Genomic DNA, 25,696 nt, shown 5'->3' with positions numbered 1-25,696 from the left:
GGGGGCACACAAGCGCACAAAAACTCTTGGGCTGTGTCCGAATGTCCACCCTTATCCCCTAAGTCCTCATTCACTACATAGCCGTCCACTTTATAGTGGCTTAATATGTAGTGTCCTCATTCAGTTTGGCGATTCGGACAGCCAGCTCACTACTTTTTCGTCAAATATAACGTGACCACCGTAACTGTCATGACGCACCGGCGCATAAATCTCCGACTATTTATTGTGAATGAAAATGTTGTAAAACTGTACATTAGTTATTTTGTTGTAAATATTTTCAACTAAAACAAATTCATTATTTCCGTTGTATACATTTAAATCATCCTTTGATTCCTGCGCTTCTCTGTCACGCGCGCCATGTTTTTTTTTTCATACTCGCAATGCATTGTGGTCTATATCAACCCGTTTGAGTGAACATCGATGTACACTACTTTTCAGAGTGCATTGTGGGTCATTTTGAGTGCCTTACATTTTTGCTCCCTGGACATTCGGACACCACTACAAAATGGCGTGACCCCTTTATAGGGAGTAGGGTGACAGCCTTGGGAAGCAGAAATGCACATAAGAGGCGAAGGGAGGGGGATGTGGAAAATGGGGGAGGGAAGGGAGAGGCTGCTGTCAATACATGAGATCATTGGCTGCTTTTCTTTTTTCTTTTCTTTTTTGCACAACATCAGCAGTGTCTCGCCACTCCCCAGACTAAATCTTGGTTCCTCTTCAGCCCAGAGAACTACTACGACAGACCCCCCAAAAAAAAGAAAACATGTCACATTACTTCCCTTGTGAACGAAGTACAAAGTGTTTTATTGGTGGAAGTTGGAACAGTGGCCGTTTCTCAATATGCATTTGTGTCCGATTTTTCACGTGTGTTGATTCTATTGGAAGCATTTATCAACGTATATTACCTTTAATTTGTATAATTATTCTCTCAAAGTCTCTTAAAAAATAGAAAACTTGTCTTGTACTTTGCCTTACTATCTCTTTATGTATAGGCTTCATGTTTTATATGTAAGGCGATGAGAGTTAAAAAAAAAAAAAAGAAAGAAACTATATTAAGTGTAAATGGTTAAATGTTATGCTTGTTTAATTTTCAGAGACTATGACAGGTGGTCAAATCGATTTCTTTAGCACTCGACTTTAACTTTTTATGTTTTCATAATTGTTCAGATATACTGGTTGTGATCTAGTAATTTATTTTAATTTTTAATCATATACAACATAACTATTGATGTTGGTTGGAAAGTTAAACTATTTTAGACTGATGCATTAATTCTTATAAAATTATACATCTTCATTAAAGACCTAATGTGTTCTTCCTAGTGCCATCTAGTGGTCAAAGAATAGCATTAGAAGCACGCACTTATTTTGCATGAGCAAACGAGCATCTTGGCCAGCGACGCCAGAGCGAGCCGGAATTAGCCTGATCAGCTAACAAGAGTGGCTAGCGGGATTCAGTCAGAGCCATAGGCTGGAGTGGCTAACAAGCAACTAGTTATATTTCGCCATAGAGACAGAAAAATAACAAAACGCAGCAGAGAAATCAATGTACAGTATTACAGATAGGCGGGTCTAGCAAATGGCAACGTAAGAAGGCCGTCGATGGCTTCACTTCTCCTGACAGCATGCATGTGGTGTACTTCCGGACTGTCGGATGTGACGTGAGGAAGTCTCGAGTTATTTGTGTTTTTGATGTGCGACAACGTGGTTGGCTTGTCGAAGTGTAGAAGTGCCTTGCTGTTTAAAAATATATATATATATATATCTTTTTTTATTTGTAACACATGTTAACTCCCATCGAGAGTTTGTAAAAAAAAAAAAAATTGGGGGGTGTAATACAAAAAAGTGGTTTACTTCCGTGGCATGTTGATGACGTACATTCCAAGCGACTTCACCGCGCGCTATTCGTTCGAGAGAGTTGACGGCTGCGAAAGAAAAATGAGCGTTTGAGTTAGTTTCGCTGCTAATTAGTTTCTTTGGATAATTGAGCATCGCGGCACTGATGTTTTCTCCACGTTCCGGCCCGAGTTCGGCCCTCCGGCAGCAGAACAAAACGCCGTCTAGGAGAACGTCCAGCAGCCTGCTGCTCACACCGCGGAGGACACCTCTGTCGGCGAGGTAACGATCGCTTACTGTACCCGACTTAATTTTCTCGATGCACTTTTCAATTCTTCTTCGTTTTTTTTTTAAACGTTACCTTATTAGTTTCAATGATAAATCAACAAACTATTGACGACATCTGATATTGATCACACCTGGGGCGGTTCATGTCGAGATTTTTCGTTTAGGGCAATCACATACAAAGATAATGGATGAAAAAAACTCCCTAAATATGTACGATATATTATGTTGTGTACAGAGAAACAAACATTTACGTTTACATCTTTGGAAGATTGAGAGTCTCCACTCTCCAGTAATAAAAAAAACCCGATTTTGGGATCTGTACCACAAGATGGCGTCAAAGCCCAGTCTAACTAAGACAGTAGTACAGTGAACTCAACTGCTTAATCATTGTTCGGCATTTGCACGTGTTTGTAAGCTAGTAGTGCATCCTCTGTTAACCTTTGAAAAAAAGTATGGTGTTTACATGTGTGTTGACAGCAGACCTACGCCAACTCGCGAGCAGAGCCATGCCACCTCCGACGACCTCAACTATGACGTGCAAACGTTTGGCTCTTTGCTTCCTGTCAAAGTGATGGAGGCGCTGACCGTGCTCAATGGTAAGCCATGTGTTTGTCTGTTTCTGCGGATATTAAAAAAACAAACAGACTTGGGGACTTTCTTGAAACTTAAGACTTGAGACTTCTTGTGATTTATTATTCCTCCCTGTGTGCTGGCTAATGATGTCTGTGTGCGTGTCCTCCAGGCGAGGAGCAGATCTCTGTAAAGGTGAGCGAGAGTGGCTGGGCTTGGTTGGTTTGCGGAGACAGACTCATCATCTGGAAGATCTGCCAGACGGCCGTGGCCAAGGTGCGTCTACATTTAGTACGCGGTTACCTCCGCCAGCGAACAAACAGTATTAGCAGGGGTGGGCAGGTGGAAGGTGCGAATGTTTGGTGGTGGTGGGAGTGGCCGTAGGCGCACGCTGGCAGCCACGCTTCCGTCAGCCTGCCCCAGGGCAGCTGTGGCTACTTAAGTAATTTACAGTGTGAATGTGTGAGTACATGAATAATGTATCCATTCCTCTGTAAAGCTTCTTTGAGTGTCTAGAAAAGCGCTATATAAATCCAATGCATTATTATTATTATTATTATTATTATTATTATTAAGTGCACAAAAACTACACTTAGGCAGTGATTCTTTCACTCACCACTAGAGAGAACCCACACACAACTATTATTACTTGGCCCACTTTGAGAAAGACTGTCCTAGTCCATGAGCTCTTGAGCCCCTAATTTTTCCCATCCCTGCTCTCGATGTTCACAGCGTTGATGTCTCACCAGATTTTTGCGATTTCGACCGTGACATTCGAACTCCTTGTTGAGTGACTTTGTGGGTACCGCCATTTTGTTGTTGCAGCTGTGCATGTGCAAGGAACTCCAGCTGCCCGCCAGCCAGTACGACTACACGGCCGAACACGTGGCCGTGACGTCGGCCGGCCCGCTGGATGCGGCGCCCGTGCGGGCCGTGTCCGTGCTCGCCGTGGCGGCCGAGGGCGCCGCTCGCTTGTGGCCCAGCCTGTCTCAGGAGGGCAACTACGTGGAGGCCGACCTGGACCTGGGCGACCTGTGCTCCTTTGTGGTGGCGGTCACTGTAAGACAAAACTTGTTGCTTCAGCTTTTCCTCACTTTCTGCAGCTGATACGTGATGCCGCGCAATAAGTAGACGTTACTAGACAACATAGACATCATAAAAATCACACAAAAATGTAAAAAAAAATAAAAAATAATGAAAACTGCATCTTGCGCATAATATTACTATAATTACAGTGAAAATGTCTTTTGTCTTTGTTAATATGATAGATGAGCTTTTGAGTTTTATTTAAAATGGGTACAATTTGGGTATTATTGTACAGAAAAGGAAAGAAGAATTCATTTTATTCTGTATATTTCTATTTTTTTATTTTTATTTTACTCACATTTGTTATTGAATGTAAAATACTCTAATTAACTGAGAAATAGATCAATTATTACTACCGGTTTAATGACGTGCCAATTTAGCATTCCTGACATTGGCGCGTCTATTGGTTATGATTGACGCTGGTGGAGTTTCAGTTATTTTGAGACCCGAGTCAACATTGCCTGCAGCTGGCAGGCGGCTGATGTTTGTCCACTCTGCGTTCTTTCCTCCCGCCAGGGCGGCAGCTTCGTGGTGACTTCGGCTAAGAGTCGCATGCTGCGCGTCGGGATGGACGCTTCCGGAAGGCTTCAGTGCAGAGCGCTGCAAGAGGGCCAGGGCGTGTTGTCTGGCATCGGACGTCGGGTGTCCAGCCTGTTCAGCATCCTATCGCCGCCCGCCAATGACGCCGTGAGTGCTTTCATCATTCAATGTAGGGCGGAAGGATTTTAGGGGAAAATTGCAATGCCGTTTATTTATTTATTTTTGGGGATAAATATTGCGATTTTGATTTAATTTGCGATTTTCTTCACATTCAGCTTTTTATTCACAATGTACAGTAGCGTTTTCAAACATGACTGAAAATGACATACTATCAAAATATTAAAAGCTATTACTCGAATAATGCAAAAGCACAAAAGAGTTTGTGTGAGAGAAAATGGTTCAAGTTAAAAACGCAAAACAAAATAAACCCTTTTTCAATACAGGATGTTTAAACATGAACTCTTTCTCAATCTACACCTCCGGGTTTCTGTGAACGTGCGGTGGTGATTGTCGTCGTCATCTTCTCAGAGCAAGAAATACATTGCAAAATGACAATACGCACAAAACCAGCCTTGAAAATGATTTTTTTCCCCTCTGTACTTTACTGTATAATACGGCCCCGGGTTTACTGATATTTATTACTTGCTTTCATAGACCAAAATCTATGAAGAGATTTGTCTAAAAACTCACTAATGCTGAGTTTACAGCACACACTATGTCACGATGATCTAAAAATGGCTGCTACTGTACCTAATGCAAGAATGTACCACAAAATAATCATAATTGCGCAACATAAATTGAGGATTTTTTTTTCAGGGAAGAGTTGACATAAACCATTGGTTAGTTTATAAATGGTGTATTGCTTTCAAAGTATTTTTCAAATCGTGTTTTCCAAACTCTTTTTCTTGCACTGTGTTCTTTTAGTCACTTTAGCATTTGTACCCATTTATTGGCGATTGAGGTCCATTTTCATTTGCTGGGGTTGGAAACGGGATTTTTGTGGCGGCCGAGTATCAGATATTATTTGTGTACGGTTGTTCGTCTGTGTGGCCAACGACCGGCTGGCGGACAGTTCAGGATGTACCCTGCCTTTTCACCTTAAGACAGCTGGGATAGGCTCCAGCACACCCGCGACCCTCCTGAGGATTCGCGGTTTGGAAAATGGATGGACGAATGGTGCAATATATGAAGTTGCGACATTTGCCGGTTGACGACCAAGTTGGATGATTTTTGTTGTTGTTGTTGCAGCTCCACAGCTTGCTGTGGGCGGGCGCGACCGGCTGCCTCTACGCGCTGACCAACTCCCGCCTCAACAAGTGGCAAGTGGACGAGAGCTCGGAGCAACAGACGGTCAGCTGGGACGTCCGGCGAGCTCTGACCGAGAGCATCGCCGACGCCATTTGGGTGCGTAAGCAGGAGGCAGGAAGCGACACGCGGGACACCGGCTGCTCGTCGATAGGCTTGGCCGATTAACGGGCTTTTTAAAAAGGCAGGATTTCAATAACCGCGATTACTGGCTGTCACCGGTAATGAGCTCTTCTTTTATTTTTGTAAGCAGAGCAGAGTTGACTAAATGAGTCGCCTTCAGTTAACAGCTAGTTACTTACATAGATGACTTTGGATTATTGTGCATTGTCCTAAACCAAACCAACAAAAATATGGTGCCAGGGTCTGCTAGTTAGCTCCAAGGACATCATGAGTGGCTCATGGGTCTGTTCTAAAAATAGCTCACCTGTTTCACTGTGAGTTGCTAAGAACAATTAAAAGTGAAAATGATCAATGTTCTTTTTGTTGTTTAGTTGTTTAAACTTAACATGATACACATTGATCCATGTACCAAATACTGGTTATTTTGTTTCTATAAAACTTTGCTCATCAGAAGCTAATGCTGTTGGATGATGCTAATCTATGCTAACACTGCAGGTCAACTTCCACTTTGGCCTTGACGTGATTGTGTTTCACGCAGTGGTGACTTGAAAATATTGGCTCTTTTGAAATCTGCAAAAATCTTTCTTTCTTTTTTATCAGCCATTTTTAAATGTAGTCTGTTTTAGTCCAGTTTCAATCACGCTTGTTAGTTTTTAGCATAGTTAGTCAACCTCATCCTGTTTTTTAGTCGACTATAAATTTAGCATTTTAGTCTAAGAAAACATTTTATTCGTCTAGTTTGAGTCAACAAAAACTGTCAACGTTTTAGTCTAGTTTTATTCAGGACCCCTGTAAATATATTTTTTAATGTTGAACATTTCAGATTGAAAACTCTTTCACATCAAATTTTCTCTCATCGTTTTGAGGGAAAACAACCTGGCACACATTGACAGTATGTCAACAAGTGGCTACAATGGCGCCATGCTTTTGAGTTTTGCGTTAGCCAGTCGGTTAGTTAGCGGTCGGATTAGCATTATTGTTGGAACGTTATAGCCGTTGGATTCATCTTACGTTATAACTGCCATTTTCTTCTCTACGGTGACTGGAAATGAGCTGACATGAAGGTGGTCCTTGTTTTGTGGTTTGTCTAACGCTTTGTTATCTCCGCCAGGGCTCGGAGGGCAACTACGAGGAAATGCGTGACGGCGTCAATGTGACCTTTCTGGATGTCAAGCTGGGCCAGTGAGTTCATCGTCTTTTCTTCTTCTTCTTCTCTTGTGTTGCCCATCAAACATGAAAGCGATCCTTGTGCTTCCAGAACCGGGCTGGTAGTCCTGGCCGCCGCCTGGCACCCGTCCGACACGCCCTGCCTGCTTTACTTCTGCCTGGTCACCTTGCAGGACCTCGGCGCCGCCATCTCCAACCAGTTCACGGTGGAGGTCACCAACCACAACCCCCCCTTCCAGGTGCGTCCCACAAGAACGTCGGGGTGTTCTCGTTGGAGCACTTTGGCGGGGATTTGCAAATTGCAAGTGAAGTGAGCGACAATTCAACTTCCAGATCTCATCAAGCTGTTTAACTGTAAATAATGTTGTTGTTGTTGGACCAAGACTCCCTTGAAAAAGAGATCTGCCGATCTCAATGGGATTTTGCTGGTGAAATAAAAGCACACACACGCGCGCCACCATGTCATGATGTTTTGCCAGAGCGAGTCTGAGCTGCACGCCACGCGCTTCCTGTTGCCGCCTTCTCCCGGCACCACCGCCTTCCTCTACAACGAGGATCTGGTTTTCGCCTGCTCCACAGGAAGCGGCAGGGCGGGCCTCCCCGACGAGCGCGTCCCCTTCAACTCGCCCGGTGGGTTCCTCCGCAACGCGACAGACTTTGCCTGCCGTTTTTTGGAGGTGACTGGAGTGTGCGCGTCTTCCGTAGGCGACGGCGTGCGTGGCGGCGGCTGCTGCGCCAACCTTCCCGTCTTCTTCTCGCAGAATAGCGGCCTGGTCGCCGTGGTGGCTCGGGAGAGCGCCTCCATCCTGCCCGAGACGGTGGAAGACTCGCTGTGCTCGTCCCTCGCGGCGGCACCAGAAGTAACCCGCTAAAAACCGAACTTCGTGTAGTCTGCACTTTAGAACCTTTTCGAAACCCAGACCTGCTGATTAATATGAAGGGCGGCCAATGTTCGTCTAGAAGGGAATCTGCGACAGGAGTACCCCCCACCCCCCAATCCACTTCATTTGAGCGTCAATATGCGCATTTGCTTTAAAGGTTGGGAAACATGAAGTTATCGATGTGAAAATGACGGCTGGTGTTCTCACGGAAGGTGTCCATGATGGAGCAACCCGGCCGAGCTGAGCCAGTAGCTCAAGAGGACAAGCCCAAGCTCTTGAAGGCAGCGTTCTTGCAGTTCTGCCGGTACATAACAACAATAAATGGCATCTTCGGACTTTTCTTTTTTGGATAATTGAATGCAGTCCAGGGCTCGTCACATTTCCAATTCAACAATATCTACTTCCTCCTCCTCAGCAACGACCTCCTGGGCGCGCAGGCGCTTATCGACGACCTCTTCCCGACTGGTGAGGACGCGGTGGAAGGCAGCGAGCTGGACGCCATGGTGACCCAGATCGACTTGGACCTACTGGACGACTACCCGGCCTCAGACCCCCGTTGGGCTGAGTCTGTGCCTGACGGTGAGAACTTAGCTTTTATTCATCATGTTCTACGATAAATGTGCAGTATGGATTCCGATGCCTCTGTATTGATATTGTAAAGAAGCCTGCAACGACATATGTGAGCTGTTTTTAGAACAGACCCATAGGCTGCTCATATTGTCCTTGGGTCCAACTAGCACCCACTGGCACCTTTTTATTTTTATTTAATTTTTTATGTTCTCATCTTCTTCCCTCCTCATCCTCATCAACTGCTCTCTGCTTAGTTGATAGAAAAGAAAGCAAGGTGCAATGTATGTGGTATGAAAAAAAAAATGTAAAAAGTTGTATTCTTCCTCTTATAGAGAGCGCTGGGTTCCCACTGACGTCCCTCATCATCCTCCACCAGCTGGAGGACAAGATGAAGGCCCACAGCTGCTTCATGGACTTCCTGCTTCAGGTTGACAAAAAACCTTGTTGTCTTTCACACCGAGTCGGTGACGTTGCCACTTGGGTACCGGTGTCGGTACCGGTGCTGGAACTTGGTTCTCTACTGGTTCCTTCCCTCTGGAAGCGCTGCTAATTTGGGATTTGTTTATTTTGGTTTATGTACTCATATTGAGGGCTGTGTCTTGATTTGTTTTTGGTCCATTTCTTAAAATGACTTATTTTTTGTTTTAGTGGGAAGGGATGTTCGATACCACTTTTTTTTTAAAGTGATACCAGGGCGACTACTCAACTATTGAGTAGTCACTGATATCACTAGTACTTTTGATACATAAAATGTTCCCTAAAATACAATGACAGATTAAATAAAGCCCCGTATATCCTAATATAGCATTTTCCTTAAAATTGCATTAAATTCTAACAACAGGCCGACTGATATTGGTATCAGTCACTGTTGCGAGTACCGATACCTTGTAAAAAGGCTTGGTATTGGCTTTATACCGATACCTGGTATTGGTACTTGCGCATCCCTAGTTTTTTCTTTCAATGTGCTTGACCTGAATTTTTATATTTTGACCTGGTGCTTCCTGATTTGTTCTCGATGTGTTGTTTTGCACGTTTTTGTTTTTGTTTTGATTCCTCACCTTCTTGAGTTGGTTTTTAATTGTACCGTAGTTTGACCTGGTTCTTTGTGCACTGAACAAGCACCGGCGACCACGTGTAGTGAAATTGTTCCACTTGGTCTTGAATTGAAATGTCGACAAGATGGTTGGACTCGATTCTTGACTGGCTTGTGTGTATTTCCCCGCCAGGTGGGTCTCTTGGAGCGTCTCGGCTGCGTTGGGGTGCGCTCGTCCCCGATGGCCACGCGGCTGCTGCTGTGCGAGCACGCCGAGAAGTTGCAGGCGGCCATGGTGCTGAAGAACCAGCACGCCAAGCACAGCGAGCTGGTCAACCGCGCCATCGCCACGGCGCTGCACAGGAACAACGCCGTCGTGCCACCCAGCCTCACCGGTGCCGACATCTTCTTCCGAGAGGTGAGATGGGACACGCAAATCTTGCGGATGTCCGGCCGCGTACATGTACTGTAGTCTAAGGGTTTTTAATGAACTCATTCCCTCGCAGCCATTTTCACTGAAGCAATCCCCTTTGCTCCCGGCTGTTTTACTGGATTTGGACTGATTTTGCAAGGCCCACAAAATTAGAATTAGAATATAGCTAAATGTCATCATTGTTCAGAAATCTATTTAGAACTGTGGGGGAATCAGATAGTTTTTTTAACACGGCCCTGATTGATCTCTTATACTCTGCTCCCACCTGCTGGCCGTTTTTGTCATCTCTAACTTTGCTTCACCCATTCTTTGAAGTTCAGAGGCTACATCAAAGCCTTCTGTATGTTCTAGCATAATTTTTTTTTTAACTCTTTGACTGCCAAAAACGTTAAATAACGTTTAGTAAAATCCTATGGAGGAGTGCCAAAGACGTTAAAAGACGTTTTTTTTTTTCAAAACCGAGGTGAAACTAACCATTTTCTATTGTTGATTACTGAAAAACGGAATAAGATAGAAATCAAACTTTTTCTTCTGATGAAAGATGCGAGTTCAATCTTGCATTTGGTAGTATGTGTGTTTCCATAGTCCAAACACATAATTTTCTGTGGACCTTGAAAGATCGGTCAAAAATGCTTAAATCGGCTGGCACCCACGGCATCCCTTTTCTGAAAACGTCTGGCAGTCAAAGAGTTAAACATAATTTAAAAAAAAAACATAAATACGTCTTTAGGAAGCTTAAAACATTAAAAATAAAACATTTTTATAAGTTTTTGGGAGCAAATGAGTTTAAGATTTTTTTATATATAGTTTCTTTACATGGTGTCTTTGTGATGTATTTTCACCTGCTGCAGGTTAGCCTCGACTGCATCCCCTGCGCTAAATGTGGTTTACTGTGTGTGCGTCACAGATCTCGCAGATCTCCACCATCTTTGATTGTCTTCTGGAGGAGGAGGAGAAGAGCTTGAGGGAGAACCCGGTGGACTCGGTGGAATGGGCCGAGGTGGTTATGACCGTCGACACCATCATCAAGGTGAGCGCCGATTGGTCAAAATGGAGAATGGCTCTGACTAGGGTTGCTAACTTCTCTCCATGAAATTACCCTCAATTCATTCCTATAGGGGATAATAATTCCCAATTTGGAATCAGTACCCCATCTTCATTTTCCCACCACTTTGTAACCATGCACTGTGCGTTGCATTGTTGTTGTTGTTGTTGTTGTTGTTGTTGTTGTTGTTGTTGTTGTTGTTGTTGTTGTTGTTGTTGTTGTTGTTGTTTTCTGAGCTGTGTGTTCTCTTTTGCAGGATATGCTTCAGGCTGCGGGTCAGTACAGAGAGAGCAAAGCGTCCATGTACAGAGCATCTGAACATGGCGCAGTCGACGCCGAGTACATCCCGTGGACAGGTGAGTGCGGCCATTTGCCTCTCGCACCTCCTGAACAATATGAAGCAGTGACGCATTTCTTCGTTCCGTTCTCAACCGGCAATCAAAACTTCCAAAATGAAGTGACCACTGACTGCTTCTGCTGCAGTCAAAAACAATTTGTGATGGTTTTCCATCTGTCCGTTTGCACGAAACAGTGAAAGTGAGAGCAACTTCCTGGCGACTGATTATTGCATTCATACACAATTGTGAAATAACACATTTGCTCAAATGACCTTAAATTATATGCAAGTAATTAATGATATTTATGGATGTTAATTATTTTACCGCCCAAAACGTTAATTGACATTTACTATGTCTTTTTTTTCTCAATGGGCAGTGCAATGTCTTGTGCAGCGATGGTTTGTGAATGGGGTTGTGAATACCCACAAACACCTACTAACTGTGGCCAGCAGATGGCAGCATTGTATCTCTTTTCAATGGACTCCCGGCAGTATGACATTACATGAAAACGTGGCGAATCTTAGCAAATAGAACATTTTCAAGGATGACGTGAACGATCAAAGCCTTTGTCGCATTAAATCGAATGGAGTGTCACTAAACAAAAAATATACGTGTCAAAGTCACTGTTGTGCAGAAAATGTATCTTTCACAAAAAATGTTTTCTCCTGATCGTTTCCATTTTCGCTCAATATCACTTAAATGACATTTTCAAATGGTGATTGCAAAAGAACGGCAAAAGGTAGAAACATACTTTTTTTCTAATGAAAGATTGGAATGCGAGCTTTCCCACCATGTTTATGTAGCCAGAGCACACAATATTCTGATAATTGTGCTCCTTCTTTATGTATTTAATTTGTCGCATGTTGCAATAAGCCAATCCAAATGCGCCTCCTCTGGCGGTCCTCCCACAGCGCTGAGCGGCATCCGCGCGGTCATCTCCCGCCAGCACGAGCTCATCCTGCGCTCCATGTACCCCCACGCCAGCTCGGAGCTGCGCAGCGTGCTGTGCGAGCAGCTGGTGGCGCTCTTGGATTTCTACCTGGGCGGCTACGTGGCCCAGCTCAACTCCCTGAAGCAGCAGCAGCATGCGCAAGAACGCTACAACAGCCTGGAAATGGAGTACAGTCAGCGGCGCTCCGAGTTGCTGGCGCCGCTCCGTGAGTGGATGAACTCGCGTTGTGTACACGAGGGCTCAGACATTTTTTCTATAATTGATGCACATTAAAATACGCTATATCTATTTTTTTTATTTTTATGATTTTTTTTTTCTTTCTGCCAAATATTATTGGCCTCAAACAAAATCACGCATGTCATTTGCCGTTATTGGTCCCAGCTTTGGCAGCAGACGTGTGCGTGTGTGTGTGTGTGTGTGTTGCTTCAGTGGAGCTGGGTCAGTACCAGTGGGTGGCGGCGCTGGCCGAGAAGTACTGCGACTTTGACATCCTGGTCCAAATGTGCGAGCTGACTGACAACCAGAGCCGCCTGCAGCACTACATGAGCAAGTTTGCAGACCAGGTAGATGGATTGCGCTTGACGTCTTTCTCTGTGTCCTTTTTTCTTCTTCTTTTTTTCTTTTCTTTTTTTTTACAAAAATGAACATCTTTAATGTCCTTTTATCAGGTTTGTGAGTTAATTTGGGGTGCAAGTGAGCTGAATGCCCTTTATCATGCTGATCGCGCTGGTGTTGATATTAACTCATTCAAACCCAAAAACAAGTAAATACGTTTTTAATACTTTGTCATTCACTCCCAAAAACATATTTGTTCATTTTTTTATGTGTTTTTTTTTTATACAGAAGACTTTGATGCAGCCTGTGACCTGAATAGGACACTTAAAGCAATAGTAGTTATTACCCCAAAAAAAACAGCCAGTAGGCGGCAGCAGAGTTCAACCAGGGCTATGTTGCAACAAGCTCTTTTTGACTGTCTTCAACAGGAAAGTGAATAATGATGAAACGTAGCTATATTCTAAAACGAAAAAAGATAGAAATGTTAAAAGAAGACACTCTAATCAATCTTCATGTTTTTTTTTATAGCAATAGAGCACAACATTCTGTGGGCCTTGCAAAATCAGTCAAAATCCAGTCAAACAGCCTGGAGCGAAGGGGGTTGCTTCAAGTGAAAATGGCTGCAAGGGAATGAGTAAAAGTGGTCAGATTGCGAACGCTACAGAAGTAGTTGGTTCCCGGAGCCCGGAATGGCGTTTGGCTCAACGCAAAGGAGTTTTATTTATTTTTTGATTTTTTTTTTGCTGGCTCGACGGAGCGCCGGCTCACGTAATAGAAACGGAAAAGCTGAAATAGCATCGAATAAAGTGCTTTCCTTGTATTCATTTGACCTAATAAGTTATACTACTGAAATTCATTCACTTCTTTTCCAATCACTGAGTATAAAATAGTGTCATTTAGTTTCGTCTCCAATATTGTCCTCATTCTATGAAAATCTCTGTCCGGTGATGAGAAAGTTGCGATTGTTTGTCCCTCTGGCTTTCAGAACTTTGCGGACTTCCTGTTCCGCTGGTACATGGAGAAAGGCAAGCGAGGGAAGCTTCTGTCGCAGCCGGCTGCTCAGCACCAGCAGCTGGCCGGATTCCTGCAAGCGCATCAACACCTCAGCTGGCTGCACGACATCCACGTCAATCACTACCAGCACGTACGTCCTTCCTTCGCGTGCCTCCTGCGTCCGTCCGTCTCCCGGCACACTCTCCACGCTCCCGCCCACTTTGCGCGCAGGTCCACAGGACGCTGTACAAGCAGGCCAACATGGAGACGCGTTACTTCGCCAAGAAGAAGACTTTGCTGGCTCTCAGCAAATTAGCGGCGCTGGCGTCCGATCTCCCGGAAGACGAGCTGGGCAAACAAGTTGACGGTCAGACCTCATCCAAGGAAACGTTGTTGTCCTGTAGGGACGGCCGATTATGGCCTTCTAAGAAAATGAAAGATTCGTCCATTCAGCTGGTCGCTAATAAGCTCAGCATTTTTCCGTCCTGCGGTTGCTCAATGTAAGTTCGACTAACAAACACAAGACACCTCCGAAAGCAATTAATAATCCCTGCTTGACCGCTCAGTATGGTAATGCGTGGTTAACGACGATGTAAGGAAACTTCCCCCACCAAATAATTTCCCAGGAAGTTTTTTTTCTCACAAAATAATTCTTTTCAAAAGGTTTGTTGCACAAATGCTGTGTAGAATTGAATGCCATCGAGTGGTGAACTAAGAATTCATCGATTTTTAAAACCCACTCTTAACTCTTACCACCAAAAACGTTGAATGACGTTTACTAAAATCCAAATGAATGCCGCCAAAAACAATAATTGACGTTTACTCCGTTTTTTTATTCCAATGGGCGGTGGAAGTTGCACAGCCACTAACTATGGCCAGCAGATGGCAGCATTGTGTCTCTTTTCAATGTTCTGCCGATGTATGCAATTGCAGTGAAACATGGCGGATCTAACGGAGGAAACGGGTTAGTTTAACAGATTGTCTCGGAGCGCTCACACACGTTGGCACACGTGACCTGGCCTTGCGTCTTCCGCTGAGAAAGCGTGACATGCAATGTGACGTATCTCCCAAATGCAAGAGAAACATTTTCTCCTCGAAATTCTCTTCAAAATAGAGAACAAAATTCTGCATTCTACATACATTATGAGGTCATAAAGAAATGGTAACGTACAGCCACTTAGGAAAGTAACTTTAATCAGATTACTTGTTTGGAAAGAAAGTAATCCGATTACAATAACGCGTTACGTTTGTGACAACACTGCTCACATCCCTTTTCACAAAAATATTTCCCCCCCACAAAATAAATGATGACGAGCAATAAAATGGAATGGCGGCCGGTCCTGCAGAAATTGTGCAGCGCTTTCTTGGTTTCTCCTCAGAAATTGTGGAGCAGGAGCGCTTCCTGCTGCACCAGGAGACGTTGCCCAGGCAACTTCTGGAGGACAAGCAGCAAAACCCGGACACCATGCCGCTTCTCAGCGCTCACCAGCTGGTCCAGGTAAGACACGCCCTCCCTGTGGGAAGCCCACCAGTCACGGAGCCCCTAAATGTGTTCGGAATTGCATACATACTCTTTTAATTCATTTCAACTTGCAATAGTTCCTAAAGGCGACAATGACTTTCTCTTAGTGAATCTCCTCAGTTCACTTCAACCATGATAGGAATACTTGCATTGTGTTGTCCTGAGCCCAAAAACTGTGAAAAGGAGAATTTTTTAAAAGGTGAATTTTTTAGTAAAAGTATTTGTGAAGGACAAGAATCTACCCAAATAAGGAAAGAATGACTTTCATTCCTAATTCAACACCTTTTCGATTGTTTATTTAGTGACGTTTTCATTTGCGCTGGTCTTGAATCCAGCGGTGAGCTGACAGTGGACGCGTGTGCTTGCTGTGCGCAGCTTTACATCTGCGACGACAACCGCAGGGCCAACGAGTACGACTTCAAGAAGGCTTTGGATCTCCTCCAGTACATCCACGAGGATGAGGTCACTTCCTGCCGCTGTCGCGCGCAGCCTGCGTTGTCGTTGTCGTCACTTCTTTGGCAGCATCTGCAACTGGCACGAGCCTCTTTTTTTCCCCGTTTCAGCAGGAAGACGACGACGGCGACGACGACGTCAACATCCACTCGCTCAAGTGCCAAATTCTGGGAAAAGCTCTCAGGAGAGACGAGTGAGCGAGAGGCGGACTTTTATTTGCATAGTCATCATAAATACAAATGAATGGGATGTGCACATAAATGCAAAACATCTTTTTACTGACATTTTAAATGTTTATCAATGGTACATGAAAATGTTTTTGTTTTTTCTATCAAAAAATGCAAATAAGATGTACTTACAAATATAACATTTGACTTTTTAAATATATTTATCAAGATAATGAAATGTGCATACAAATGTAATCTTTGAATGTTTATTCATGAATCGTATACAAATCATAATCATATCTCAGTGAAAAATTTCCAAAATGTTTTCTGTAGAATATGCGCTTAACTCACAACATGAAAGTAAAGTTATAATAGAATGCATAGATTACAATCTTCAATTTAACCAAATTAACTAAAAAAAATAATGCAACCTACCACAAAAACGACGACCGTCATCGAGTATTTTCGAGTATTTTCTATGACTGTTACGGAAAGCAACATGTCTGCTAGGCCTGGAATGTCTTTTTCTCGTGGTCTACTTATTATGGAAAAGAAAGTAGCGGAACCCGGTGCGGGGACATTCAAACACCCGCGGCTTACGCTTGGGTGCGGCTTATATGTGGAACAAATGCCAGTATTTCCCAAATGTAGCTAGTGCGCCTTATAGTCCAGAAATGGCTGTAGTTGGCTTTGCTAAAGTGCTCCACGTGAAATGAAGAGTTTTGAGCGGCTGGCCGACGTTGACCTCTTTTCTGTTCCTCCTCCAGTTGGACTTCTGTCGACGGCAACGACGACCCGCTCGAGGCCGCCAAGGACAGCGTCTTTGTCAAGATTCTCGTCATGCTCGCCCAGGAAGGTGAGTCGAGGTCGAGGTCGTGGTCGTGGTCGTGAAGTTTACCTTTAAAAAAAAAAATTTTTGCCATAAAATGTACATTTAAAAATGACCCAAAAATAATTGATCTTTTCAAAAATATTTAGCAGAAAATACAAATAAAACTGATTCAAATGAGAAAAATGTTTAAAAGAAAATATGCAGAAAATAGAACTTGAATAAGTATTTTTTTTTAATCAATTTTAAGGTAGGTCATCTTTTTTTAAATATCAAAATATACGATATAATAAAGATAAAAATGAGATAATTGAGAGCGAATGAGATTAATCCTTTAATTTATTTCATAATGATTGTCATAAAATATAAATAAGATGCATGCAAACGCTGTTCTTTTGTTATCCCTAAAATATTATAAACATTTACAAAAATGACTTCATCACAGATTATCCTTTTATCCTTATGTCCTTTTCATTCTTATTACTTCAATTATAATTACAAAATACAGATATAATCCAAAAAGATAATCTTTTCAATTAGATTTTTCTTGTGTTTTCATGACAAAAGAAAATAACAGCATTTCAAATTGTTGTTTGTCTGGCACAACTTGATGTGCAATTGATTTGCAAATTGTCCTGGATGCAACGTGTTGTCCGTCCTGCCTGCAATCGTCTTTCGGCGTCTTTCGGCGTCCTGGCGCGGCTTGTAATGCGTCTGGCGGTGCCGCAGGTGTCCGACTGCAGACGTACCTGCCGGAGGTCAAGGAGCTGCTGGAGCTGGACGAGCTGAGCCTGCTCAAGTCCAAGCCGTACTTTGAGTTTGTGCTGCGAGCAAATTACGAACATTACCTGCAGGCGTAGATGTCAACGTTCCGCTCCAGATTCTCTGGACTTTTTTCTTCTTTTTTTTTTTTTTTCAAATAAAATTGTGAGTTTGTTTAACATGTGGTTAAGATGTGCTTGCTTGACATTTGGCCACGCCCCCACTGGACACCTGATCCAGGTCTGTGTTCTTTACAATTGACATATGTTGGTCCAAATATGACATTTATGAAACTACTCTTTGGGAAATTAAGAATATTAATGGAAAAAAAAATGGTGCTATCTGGTCGAAAACTTTGTATATTTATGAATATGGCAGATAGATTTGTGTGAAAATAAGTGACCGCTAAGTGTACACATTTACTATTAAATACTTGTTTTTCATTTTATATAGTATGGAAGGCCAATACAATGTAGATGAAAATGATATTTTTGTGATGATGATTCTGGGACTTCCGCACAAGTCCATATTTGGTACCGACGAGGCGATGTAACGAGATCCGAACATCACCATATGAAGCTCACGATATAATTATTGCAATATTGTGGGGAGGATGGCAACATAAAAAACGGCCACAATATAAAAATAAAAAAATGAGTACAATGCTTTTGTGCATAACAGCGATGCATATAAACAACCGGCAATCACTAATAATTCATATGGAGGCACTTTGTTGCTAATGCAAGCACACATTGAGTTCCTCCACATATTGACTCTGTTCACAAGCACATTACGTTCGCCTTCATCTGATGTGGATTTTAAACCTAGACGGGCCAAAACATCGCTTGTGAAAATTAAATGGCACAAAAAAATATTTGAAAGGAAGTCGCCACCACAGGGTGCTCGAACTGCACAAATGGAAATCAACCTGACTTTTTCAACCGATGTGCTGCATTTAATATCGTGACATGACGACGACCATATTGTGGCCGTTTTCATATCGTCATATTGCCGTTATCGTTGCATCTTTAGTTACGAGGCTCCATGCTAGCTTCCACTTTTTTTCCTCTCCTGTGGCTGAAAGAGGCTTGGAAAATAATTTGTCAATATATTTTGGAATATCAAATCAAATGTTGGAAGAGCTTAACTGATTTCTGACAAAACATCAATAGCAATCAATCAAAATAAAACTTTTGTCATAAAAATTCAGGTTTCTTTTGTAGGGTTATGACTTTTCCACCTGTTTTTTTCCCCTTCTGTTTTGCGGAGAAAGAAAATGTCAGCGTTTATCAAAATGTCTTTTATTTCCTGTGGAATGTTGCTGGAATAAATAAAAGCGGTGAAACATTTTTGGACCAAGACAAGTATTGAATGTATTGACACATTTACAGCGTACACAAAAGGCGACTTTTTCTTGTGGCGTCACCCGCTCACATGTCAGCTGGGCCCTTGACAGCAGAGTCTTTGGCCCCCGCCACGGCCGCCATAGCCGGAAGGACACACTGCGATGGCTCGCAGTATCCGGCGGGCCCCGAGGATCCCGGGGGGCCGGGAACGCCGGGGATTCCGGGAGCCCCGCGGGGCCCCCGGGAGCCGTCACGCCCGTCGCTGCCAAACGCTGACCGGCCTGGCTGCCCTGCAAGGGATGGAAGACAAGAAGGTCACAGAGATCATCATTTTGCTTGTTCTCAAAGATGTGTCTAAAGAAATGCCAGGAAAAGCCTACTAGACCATCTGATCGCGATTTGGGGTTAATCTGAGACACTTAAAATGGTGGCAGATATATGCGGACTCCCTTTTAAGATGTGTTTGAAAGTGATGATTGGCTCAGTCTAAGCACAGCCACATGCATTCTGATTATAAAGAGGGTGTGCACACTTGTGCAACCACCTTATCTCAGTGGTTACTTCCCTCTAAGTTTTTCTATTTTAAGTTATGAGTTATTTGACTATTTTTATTTCATTTTTTACTGTTGACGTACTTTATTATAGTTTTGATCTTATGTTGTTTATACATAATAAAAATATTTGCAGTACATGAATTTGTCTTTTTTTTGTTTTTTTTTCCCAGACTGTCAATGTTTCCTTTTTATTTTATTTTATTAAACTTATTTCCACAGAATTTCTCCCAAGTTTTAATTTTAAACATTTTATTCAACTATTAATATTAACAAAAATCGTAGAGGATAACATTTGAATAAGGTAACAATATGTCAATTAAAAAGGATATTAAAAAACTAATTTCTCCCAAGTGTGTCTCCCTGATGTGTTGTCCTCGCGCCGCTTTACCACTAGGTGGAGCGCTGACTCATGTGAGTACAAAATAACGCGATGACGTATTGTCGTCCCAGGCGAGAACACCGCCGGCACGTTCAACAAAAATGGCGGTCGAGGAACACAGACGGTGTGAACAACTGATGTTGGCTTTCAAGGCCACATCTTCTGCTTGTCAGCAGCATGTGGACAGGGAGAGCACTATCGCACATATTTTTATTTTTATTTAAATCCACCGCATTGAAGAGAAGAAAGTTTGGGGTAAGTTATTAAATTTCAAGGCTTGTGTGTCACGACGGGAATTTTGTTGGGCTCCAGTTTCGATTGAATTAGCCCTCAGTTCGTCCTAACTTTCAAATGCTACTCCGTCAAAGAGGAGCTGCTTCAAAGTAGGGACACTCTTTAAAACGCTTGTTGTATATGTAAAAATAATAATAATAATTTAAAAAAAAAAGAGTGTCACTTAATGTCATCTGACATCAATTGACGTTAAGCTTTTTTTTTTGAACGGCCATGAAGTTCTAGTGTTGTTTTTAATAATATGCTTTATGTACCCCCACTTGTCTAAACACGATATTGTGCTTAAGACTAAAATGCAGATAAATCAAGCCGTTGGCATCCATACCAGTTTGTCCTCTACCGCCCTCTGCTGGCGATTGAAATTAACGTAAAAGAGGAGAGTGCAAATTATGTCTAAAATGTTTTTTTTTTTAAGGACCAGTTTATTTTCTTAACATGATGTGGCCCAGGCTGGACAATTATTGAAAAAAGACTAATTACAATTCATATGGCAATCACAGTTAATCAAACCGATTATTGACAATTCTGAATATCCGGCGGGCATTTCTGATATTTTGGCAATGCAAATTCCAATGCTTCCTTTATACGGTGAATACAAATGATATATCGTATTGCTTTTGCCTGTGACTGGCATACAAGCCAGGCAGAAATCCAAATAATCCTCACAAATAAAATTACAGAGTAAGTTATTGAGTAGGCCGGGAACTTGCATACACACACGCACACACACCGTCGTTCAACACAATAATCCATTTTCTTCGATTATGTTTTTTAAATCTGTGAGAAGCCAAAATTGAAATGATGACTTGTCCAGCCCGTTTGTGGCTTTTGCTATTATTTGCCGTCCAAAGTGGTGGCCTACCTGGCAGACCAGGAGCGCCCGTAACTCCTTTGAGGCCACGGGCAGTGGGCCCCCGGTCCCCCCTGTCGCCTTGGTCCCCTGTGAATGGGGAAAACAAAACAAAACAATTTTGTTAGTCAGTTCAAAACATTTCCACACTTGAGTAACGTAACACATGCAATTATTTGGGATATTTAAAAAACAAATGTTTTTGTAGAAAAATAGGTTGAATTTTAGTACTTTACTGAGTGAATTAAGAAAAATCATAATTTACATATAAAATACAATTAAAATGATGACTCATTTCTATGCAATCTCATTGTATGGACATGTTTTTTTCATCTGGAAAAATATGTACTGAAAAGGGTAAGGGTAAGAAATACAACTTTTTGAAAAAGAAATGATTTAAGAAAAAAAAAGTGACTTCTTATAAGACAAATATTTAAAATAAAAAAACTAAACAGAATCTTTCTCCCCAAAATTATTTGAGAAACGCTGATAAACATTTAATATATGTTTTCCAAGAAAAAAGAGAGGGAGGGATTGGGCAGTAAAAAAACAACACAATATATATTTTTAAAAATGAGAAAGATTGATAAAAATCTGCAAATCCATGTGTGTCAAACCGTGAGTATGCGAGGGTTCGAGGTATTTGCTATGGGTGTGCATCTCTCCACAAAAGAAGTCGACGCGATTCTCCATACGTAGGGTTTGAAACTATTCAAGGACGTGTCAAAGCTCTCAAAAGCACAAACTATTCAAGTGAGCGAGTCAGGAGGTGCGAGTCGGCGGTCCCACCTTTGGGTCCTTTGCGGCCCAGGAGGCCGGGCGGTCCCTTGAGACCGGGCAGCCCCCGGGACCCGGTGTGACCGGGGAAACCGTTTTCACCGCTGGGGCCCGAGGGGCCCGGTGGACCCGGGGGACCGGGCAACCCTGCCGGGCCCGACTCGGGTCTGCTCATGCTGGCCGCCAACTGGGCCAGCTGCTCTGTGAAGCGGCACAAAAGGGATCGTTAGGACCGCCGTGACCATCGCCACGACGACGATGACGACGACGACGATGACGACGACGATGACGACGACGATGACGACGACGATGACGACGACGACGACTCACCTTGCATGACTCTCATGCACACCTGTTTGATGCGCGCGTCTGTCGGTGATTTGCCCTGCGTCAAACAACGAGCGCAAATTATTCACTCCAACAATAACTCAAAATAAATAAAACAATAATAAAGATGACAAATGTCTTGAAAAAAAATACTTTTGTAATGTCAAAAGTAATCTGACTTTGCATCTTTAGAAAAGTACAAGAGTTTTGGTGTCCATCTTTGGACGTTGGTCTCACCGCGAGTCCCTGCGCGCCGGGCAGCCCCGGCACACCCATGTCGCCCTGCAGGCCTCGCGGTCCCACTTGGCCCGGCTCGCCCTCCTTGCCCTGCTGCCCTCGCCCGCCTTCCGGTCCTTTGTTTCCCGTCTCGCCCGGCGGGCCCGTCTGCAAGCACGCACAAAAATGAAAGGAGAAAAATCTTTGATTTTGATCATGACAAAAAAATATCGATATTTATGAAATAAAATAAAATAAAATTTGGTGTTGTTCTTGTGCGGTTTATTTTGTATTTAAAAATAATAATAAAAATCTCCAATTAAGTGTACTACCGTTCTTTTACTAAATAAAAAGATATTAAAAAAATAAGATTTATTATTTATATAAAAAGTTGTCTAAAAATCAATCATTTGATTATAATCAAAATAATCATTTTTTTCTCAAATAATTTTTGGGTGTGAAAATTAATACTTATAGAAAAAAATATAATTTCTGGTAAAAATACAACTGTACACTCAAATACTAGTTATTAGTATCTCCTAAATAGAGACGTATTTAGAAAAATATGAGGATAAAGTGCTACATTATTTTTTTTAAATGCCGCTTCTGAAGGTTATGTTAAAAAAAAACCTATTCTTTTAAGCAAAACAAATTTTATTTTAAGACTTTATTTTGAGTCTTTTTTTTTTTATTTATTTTTTTTTACAAATCTTGAAAAAGAGTCTTTTTTTCACAAAAATATGACTCTTATTCCAAAAAATACATTTTTTCTTCAAAAAGGAACAAACGCCCCCTGGCCACCCCCACGCATAAAAACAAAAAGTGATGCGGAAAAACACGTCGTTTTGTCGCAACGTACCGCTCCTTTCTCGCCGAGTTCACCTTGATCGCCCTGCAAGAAAGACGAGACACCAGATGAGGAAGGTGAAGGACTTTGAGCGGGTCGGAAGACGGAAACGCGAGCTTGCGGTCGCTCACCAGGTCTCCTCCGTATCCCGGCGTCCCCTCGGCACCCGCAGCTCCCTGGAGTGGACGGCACACGTCTGTTAAGCCGGCAAGAAAATGAGCAACGTGACTTTGGCGGACGAGCAAAAACGCACCTGCTCTCCTTTTGGACCATCCAGACCCACGGAACCCTGGGGGCGACAAAGCCAAAGGCAAACTTAAAGCAGGAAAACGGAACTGCGGCGAACGCCACGTGTTTGTAGTTTGCAATTTGGCGTGTACACGAATCCTCTGTTATTCGCCGTCAAATGGGTCTAAAGTCGCAGTAGTCAAAAAAAAGTGTGTCAAATGTGATGACTTTTATATGAAAACATTGTTTTGATTTTGTGCGTGTGTATTTTCGTACCCTGTCGCCCTTCTGGCCTGGATAGCCAGCCGGTCCGGGGAGTCCGGGAAGGCCCACGTCGCCTTTGCTTCCCTATCGCGTCACATTAGAAAAAGTCAAACACACGGCGCCACTGTTAGCATGGACAGGAAATGGAAGCCCCCCCCCCGCACCCCCCCCCCCATTTGTGGGCACACAGAGCTCTTTCTCGTCTTCCCTAAAGTTTTTAAATAGAAGAAATGTGAGTTTCTCTTGAAAAACAAAACAAAAAAAAATCTCTGAATAATAATGAACATTTGTAACTGCATTTTGGAGATGTTTGCTTGAAAAACACAATTATAAATCCTAAATGCTTTTTGACTATTCTCATTAAGTTACTGCTTTTTTTTCTGGAACAAAATGACTTATTTAAAAAAAATATATATAAAATCTGACTATTGTGATAACCGTTTTTGTTGCAGCGAAACAACTTTTTTCTCACCATTTTTATAAGGTGAAATGCAGTGCTATTTTCATTAAATTACTGTTTGACAATTTTATTTTATTTTTGTAAATGAGACTTTTTCTGGCAAAAATGATTTTTTGTGTGTGAACAAAAGCCAGTGTCAGAGGCCAAAATATAGTGAGAGTGAAATATTTACTTTTGAACTCAATAAATTCAATGTAATTCTCACAAGAGTATAACTTTTTTTGCAAGGATTAAAAAAAAAATTGAAAAATAAAACTACCTGGAAAAAAAGGGACTTCATTTTTGTGAGATTAGGATTTTTTAAATTGATGAATTATTCTTTTTTGGAAAGTAAAGTTTAATGTTGAATTTGATTCGCAATTTCCATTTTGGGGGAAAAAACCCCCACTGTTAGCATCTGATGCAATCATTAGCCACTGGCTAACTGTGACGTAGCGGCTCCGTTTTTTGCTTTGCTAGCAGAAGTTGCGAGGTGTCACTCACCCGCCCTCCCGGTGCCCCCGCTGGTCCGCCCGGCCCTCTTTCCCCTCGTTCGCCCTGCCATCAAACGACAGTATTACATTTGGGGTTACCCGACCGAGTGTCCGCTCAGCGGATTTCCCGATAGCCACTTACCGGTCCTCCTCTGGGTCCGACGGGCCCCGCCTCGCCCTGGTCGCCGCGCTCACCCTGAAATCAAAGCCCGTCCAGTCAGAGTTGAGCCTCCATCAGCGGGGAACATTTCCCAGACTTCCATACTTGCTTTCCCGGAGACCCCATCAGTCCCGCGACACCCGGGTCGCCCGGCACACCCTGGCCCCCCAAAAAAAAGCAATGCGTGACCAATTTTGATCAATCATGTTGTGACCGATGGCGCTAATCGGTGGTGCTTTGATACCTCGGGACCGCTAACTCCTTTTTGGCCGTAAGAACCCGGAACCCCCTACAATGCAGGACAAAAACAAACGTCTTAGTGGGTGCCAGAATTATTCAGTCAATCAATAACTAATCAATTAACTAAACTCATTGCTAGAATCAATGAATTGTTTAGACACTTTAACTCATTCACTGCCACTTTTGTTAGCAAGGGTATGAAAACCTAGATTATTTTTTTTACTGTACATTTAGAACAGATGTAAAATTTGCGATTAATCGTGAGTGAAATCATGCGATTAATTACGATTAAAATTCTAATCGCCCGACACCCCAAATTTTTAATAATCTTTTCTTTTTCTTTTTTTTTTTATTGAAATTTGTCCAATCGTCGAATTTTAGCCTTCCGAAAGAAAATGATTCCTGTAGACGTTCCCCTTTTCTATTTATGTTTCGACAATCCGTTAGAAAACATATTTGGCAATATAACGGCACAGAAAAGCAAAAAACAACTCAGAAAACGTGTAAGTTGGGGCACTTTTAAATCAAGGTACAACTGTACGGAATACCTACTTGCGACCAGTCACACTTACGGGAAGACCTTGTAGTCCGGCGTCACCCGGAGCTCCGTCCTTACCGGGAAGTCCCTGAAGAAGCGCAGAATCGTAATCATGAAGCAGCAGAAAGTGACGCCATTCAAACCGCCAAGACCGCACCCACCTTTGAACCAGGAAGTCCAGGGATTCCTTCCCGACCGTCTGGACCGTGCAGGCCCTGCGACAGCAACACATTTGCTGGCAAATCACATTCAACAGCCGAAGGAGTTCAACCGCCATTTAGCATCCGATGACTCCTTT

General features: G+C 42.8%; 3 protein-coding genes across 6 annotated transcripts in view; 2 read left to right on the top strand and 1 right to left on the bottom strand.

The window, feature by feature from the left end:
- Positions 1–599: 599 nt before the first annotated feature.
- Positions 600–17,624, top strand: nup133 (nucleoporin 133). Of its 3 annotated transcripts, none has more exons than XM_077570374.1 (25): positions 600–2,115; positions 2,602–2,717; positions 2,864–2,967; positions 3,517–3,750; positions 4,294–4,464; positions 5,566–5,721; positions 6,857–6,927; positions 7,004–7,151; positions 7,392–7,542; positions 7,618–7,772; positions 8,006–8,097; positions 8,209–8,372; positions 8,696–8,790; positions 9,590–9,814; positions 10,737–10,859; positions 11,131–11,230; positions 12,124–12,369; positions 12,594–12,727; positions 13,705–13,863; positions 13,944–14,079; positions 15,092–15,210; positions 15,610–15,696; positions 15,801–15,880; positions 16,622–16,710; positions 17,413–17,624. In XM_077570374.1, the coding sequence occupies exons 1-25, from the start codon at positions 2,000–2,002 to the stop codon at positions 17,541–17,543; spliced, it is 3,402 nt and encodes a 1,133-aa protein (XP_077426500.1). In that variant the 5' UTR covers positions 600–1,999; the 3' UTR covers positions 17,544–17,624. The 3 variants fall into 3 exon arrangements, with proteins under 3 accessions (XP_077426500.1, XP_077426499.1, XP_077426498.1); XM_077570373.1 differs by having other exon boundaries at positions 15,798–15,880; XM_077570372.1 differs by having other exon boundaries at positions 2,599–2,717; positions 15,798–15,880.
- Positions 17,625–18,736: 1,112 nt separating this feature from the next.
- The window catches only part of col9a1a (collagen, type IX, alpha 1a), an 18,370-nt gene continuing 11,410 nt past the window's right edge, over positions 18,737–25,696 (bottom strand). The window contains exons 19-33 of the mRNA XM_077570375.1: positions 25,560–25,613; positions 25,433–25,486; positions 24,865–24,909; positions 24,726–24,779; positions 24,603–24,656; positions 24,471–24,524; positions 23,540–23,611; positions 23,289–23,324; positions 23,167–23,211; positions 23,048–23,080; positions 22,210–22,356; positions 21,976–22,030; positions 21,658–21,846; positions 20,881–20,958; positions 18,737–19,081 (exon numbers count right to left, since the gene is read on the bottom strand). Coding sequence (XP_077426501.1) covers positions 18,876–19,081; positions 20,881–20,958; positions 21,658–21,846; positions 21,976–22,030; positions 22,210–22,356; positions 23,048–23,080; positions 23,167–23,211; positions 23,289–23,324; positions 23,540–23,611; positions 24,471–24,524; positions 24,603–24,656; positions 24,726–24,779; positions 24,865–24,909; positions 25,433–25,486; positions 25,560–25,613 — 1,176 coding nt within the window. The 3' untranslated portion in view covers positions 18,737–18,875. The remainder of the gene's footprint in view (positions 19,082–20,880; positions 20,959–21,657; positions 21,847–21,975; positions 22,031–22,209; positions 22,357–23,047; positions 23,081–23,166; positions 23,212–23,288; positions 23,325–23,539; positions 23,612–24,470; positions 24,525–24,602; positions 24,657–24,725; positions 24,780–24,864; positions 24,910–25,432; positions 25,487–25,559; positions 25,614–25,696) is intronic.
- The window catches only part of hyls1 (HYLS1 centriolar and ciliogenesis associated), a 26,647-nt gene continuing 20,752 nt past the window's right edge, over positions 19,802–25,696 (top strand). Inside the window, exon 1 of one of the 2 annotated variants that reach the window (XM_077570378.1) lies at positions 19,802–19,979. In XM_077570378.1, coding sequence (XP_077426504.1) covers positions 19,902–19,979 — 78 coding nt within the window. In that variant the 5' untranslated portion in view covers positions 19,802–19,901. The remainder of the gene's footprint in view (positions 19,980–25,696) is intronic. The other variant, XM_077570386.1, reaches the window with a different exon arrangement.

The sequence above is a fragment of the Vanacampus margaritifer genome, chromosome 7, assembly GCF_051991255.1.
Source record: "Vanacampus margaritifer isolate UIUO_Vmar chromosome 7, RoL_Vmar_1.0, whole genome shotgun sequence".
Classification (NCBI taxonomy): domain Eukaryota; kingdom Metazoa; phylum Chordata; class Actinopteri; order Syngnathiformes; family Syngnathidae; genus Vanacampus; species Vanacampus margaritifer.
The sequence above is the reverse complement of the archived record's forward strand: the minus strand, read 5'-3'. Positions and strand labels throughout refer to the sequence as shown.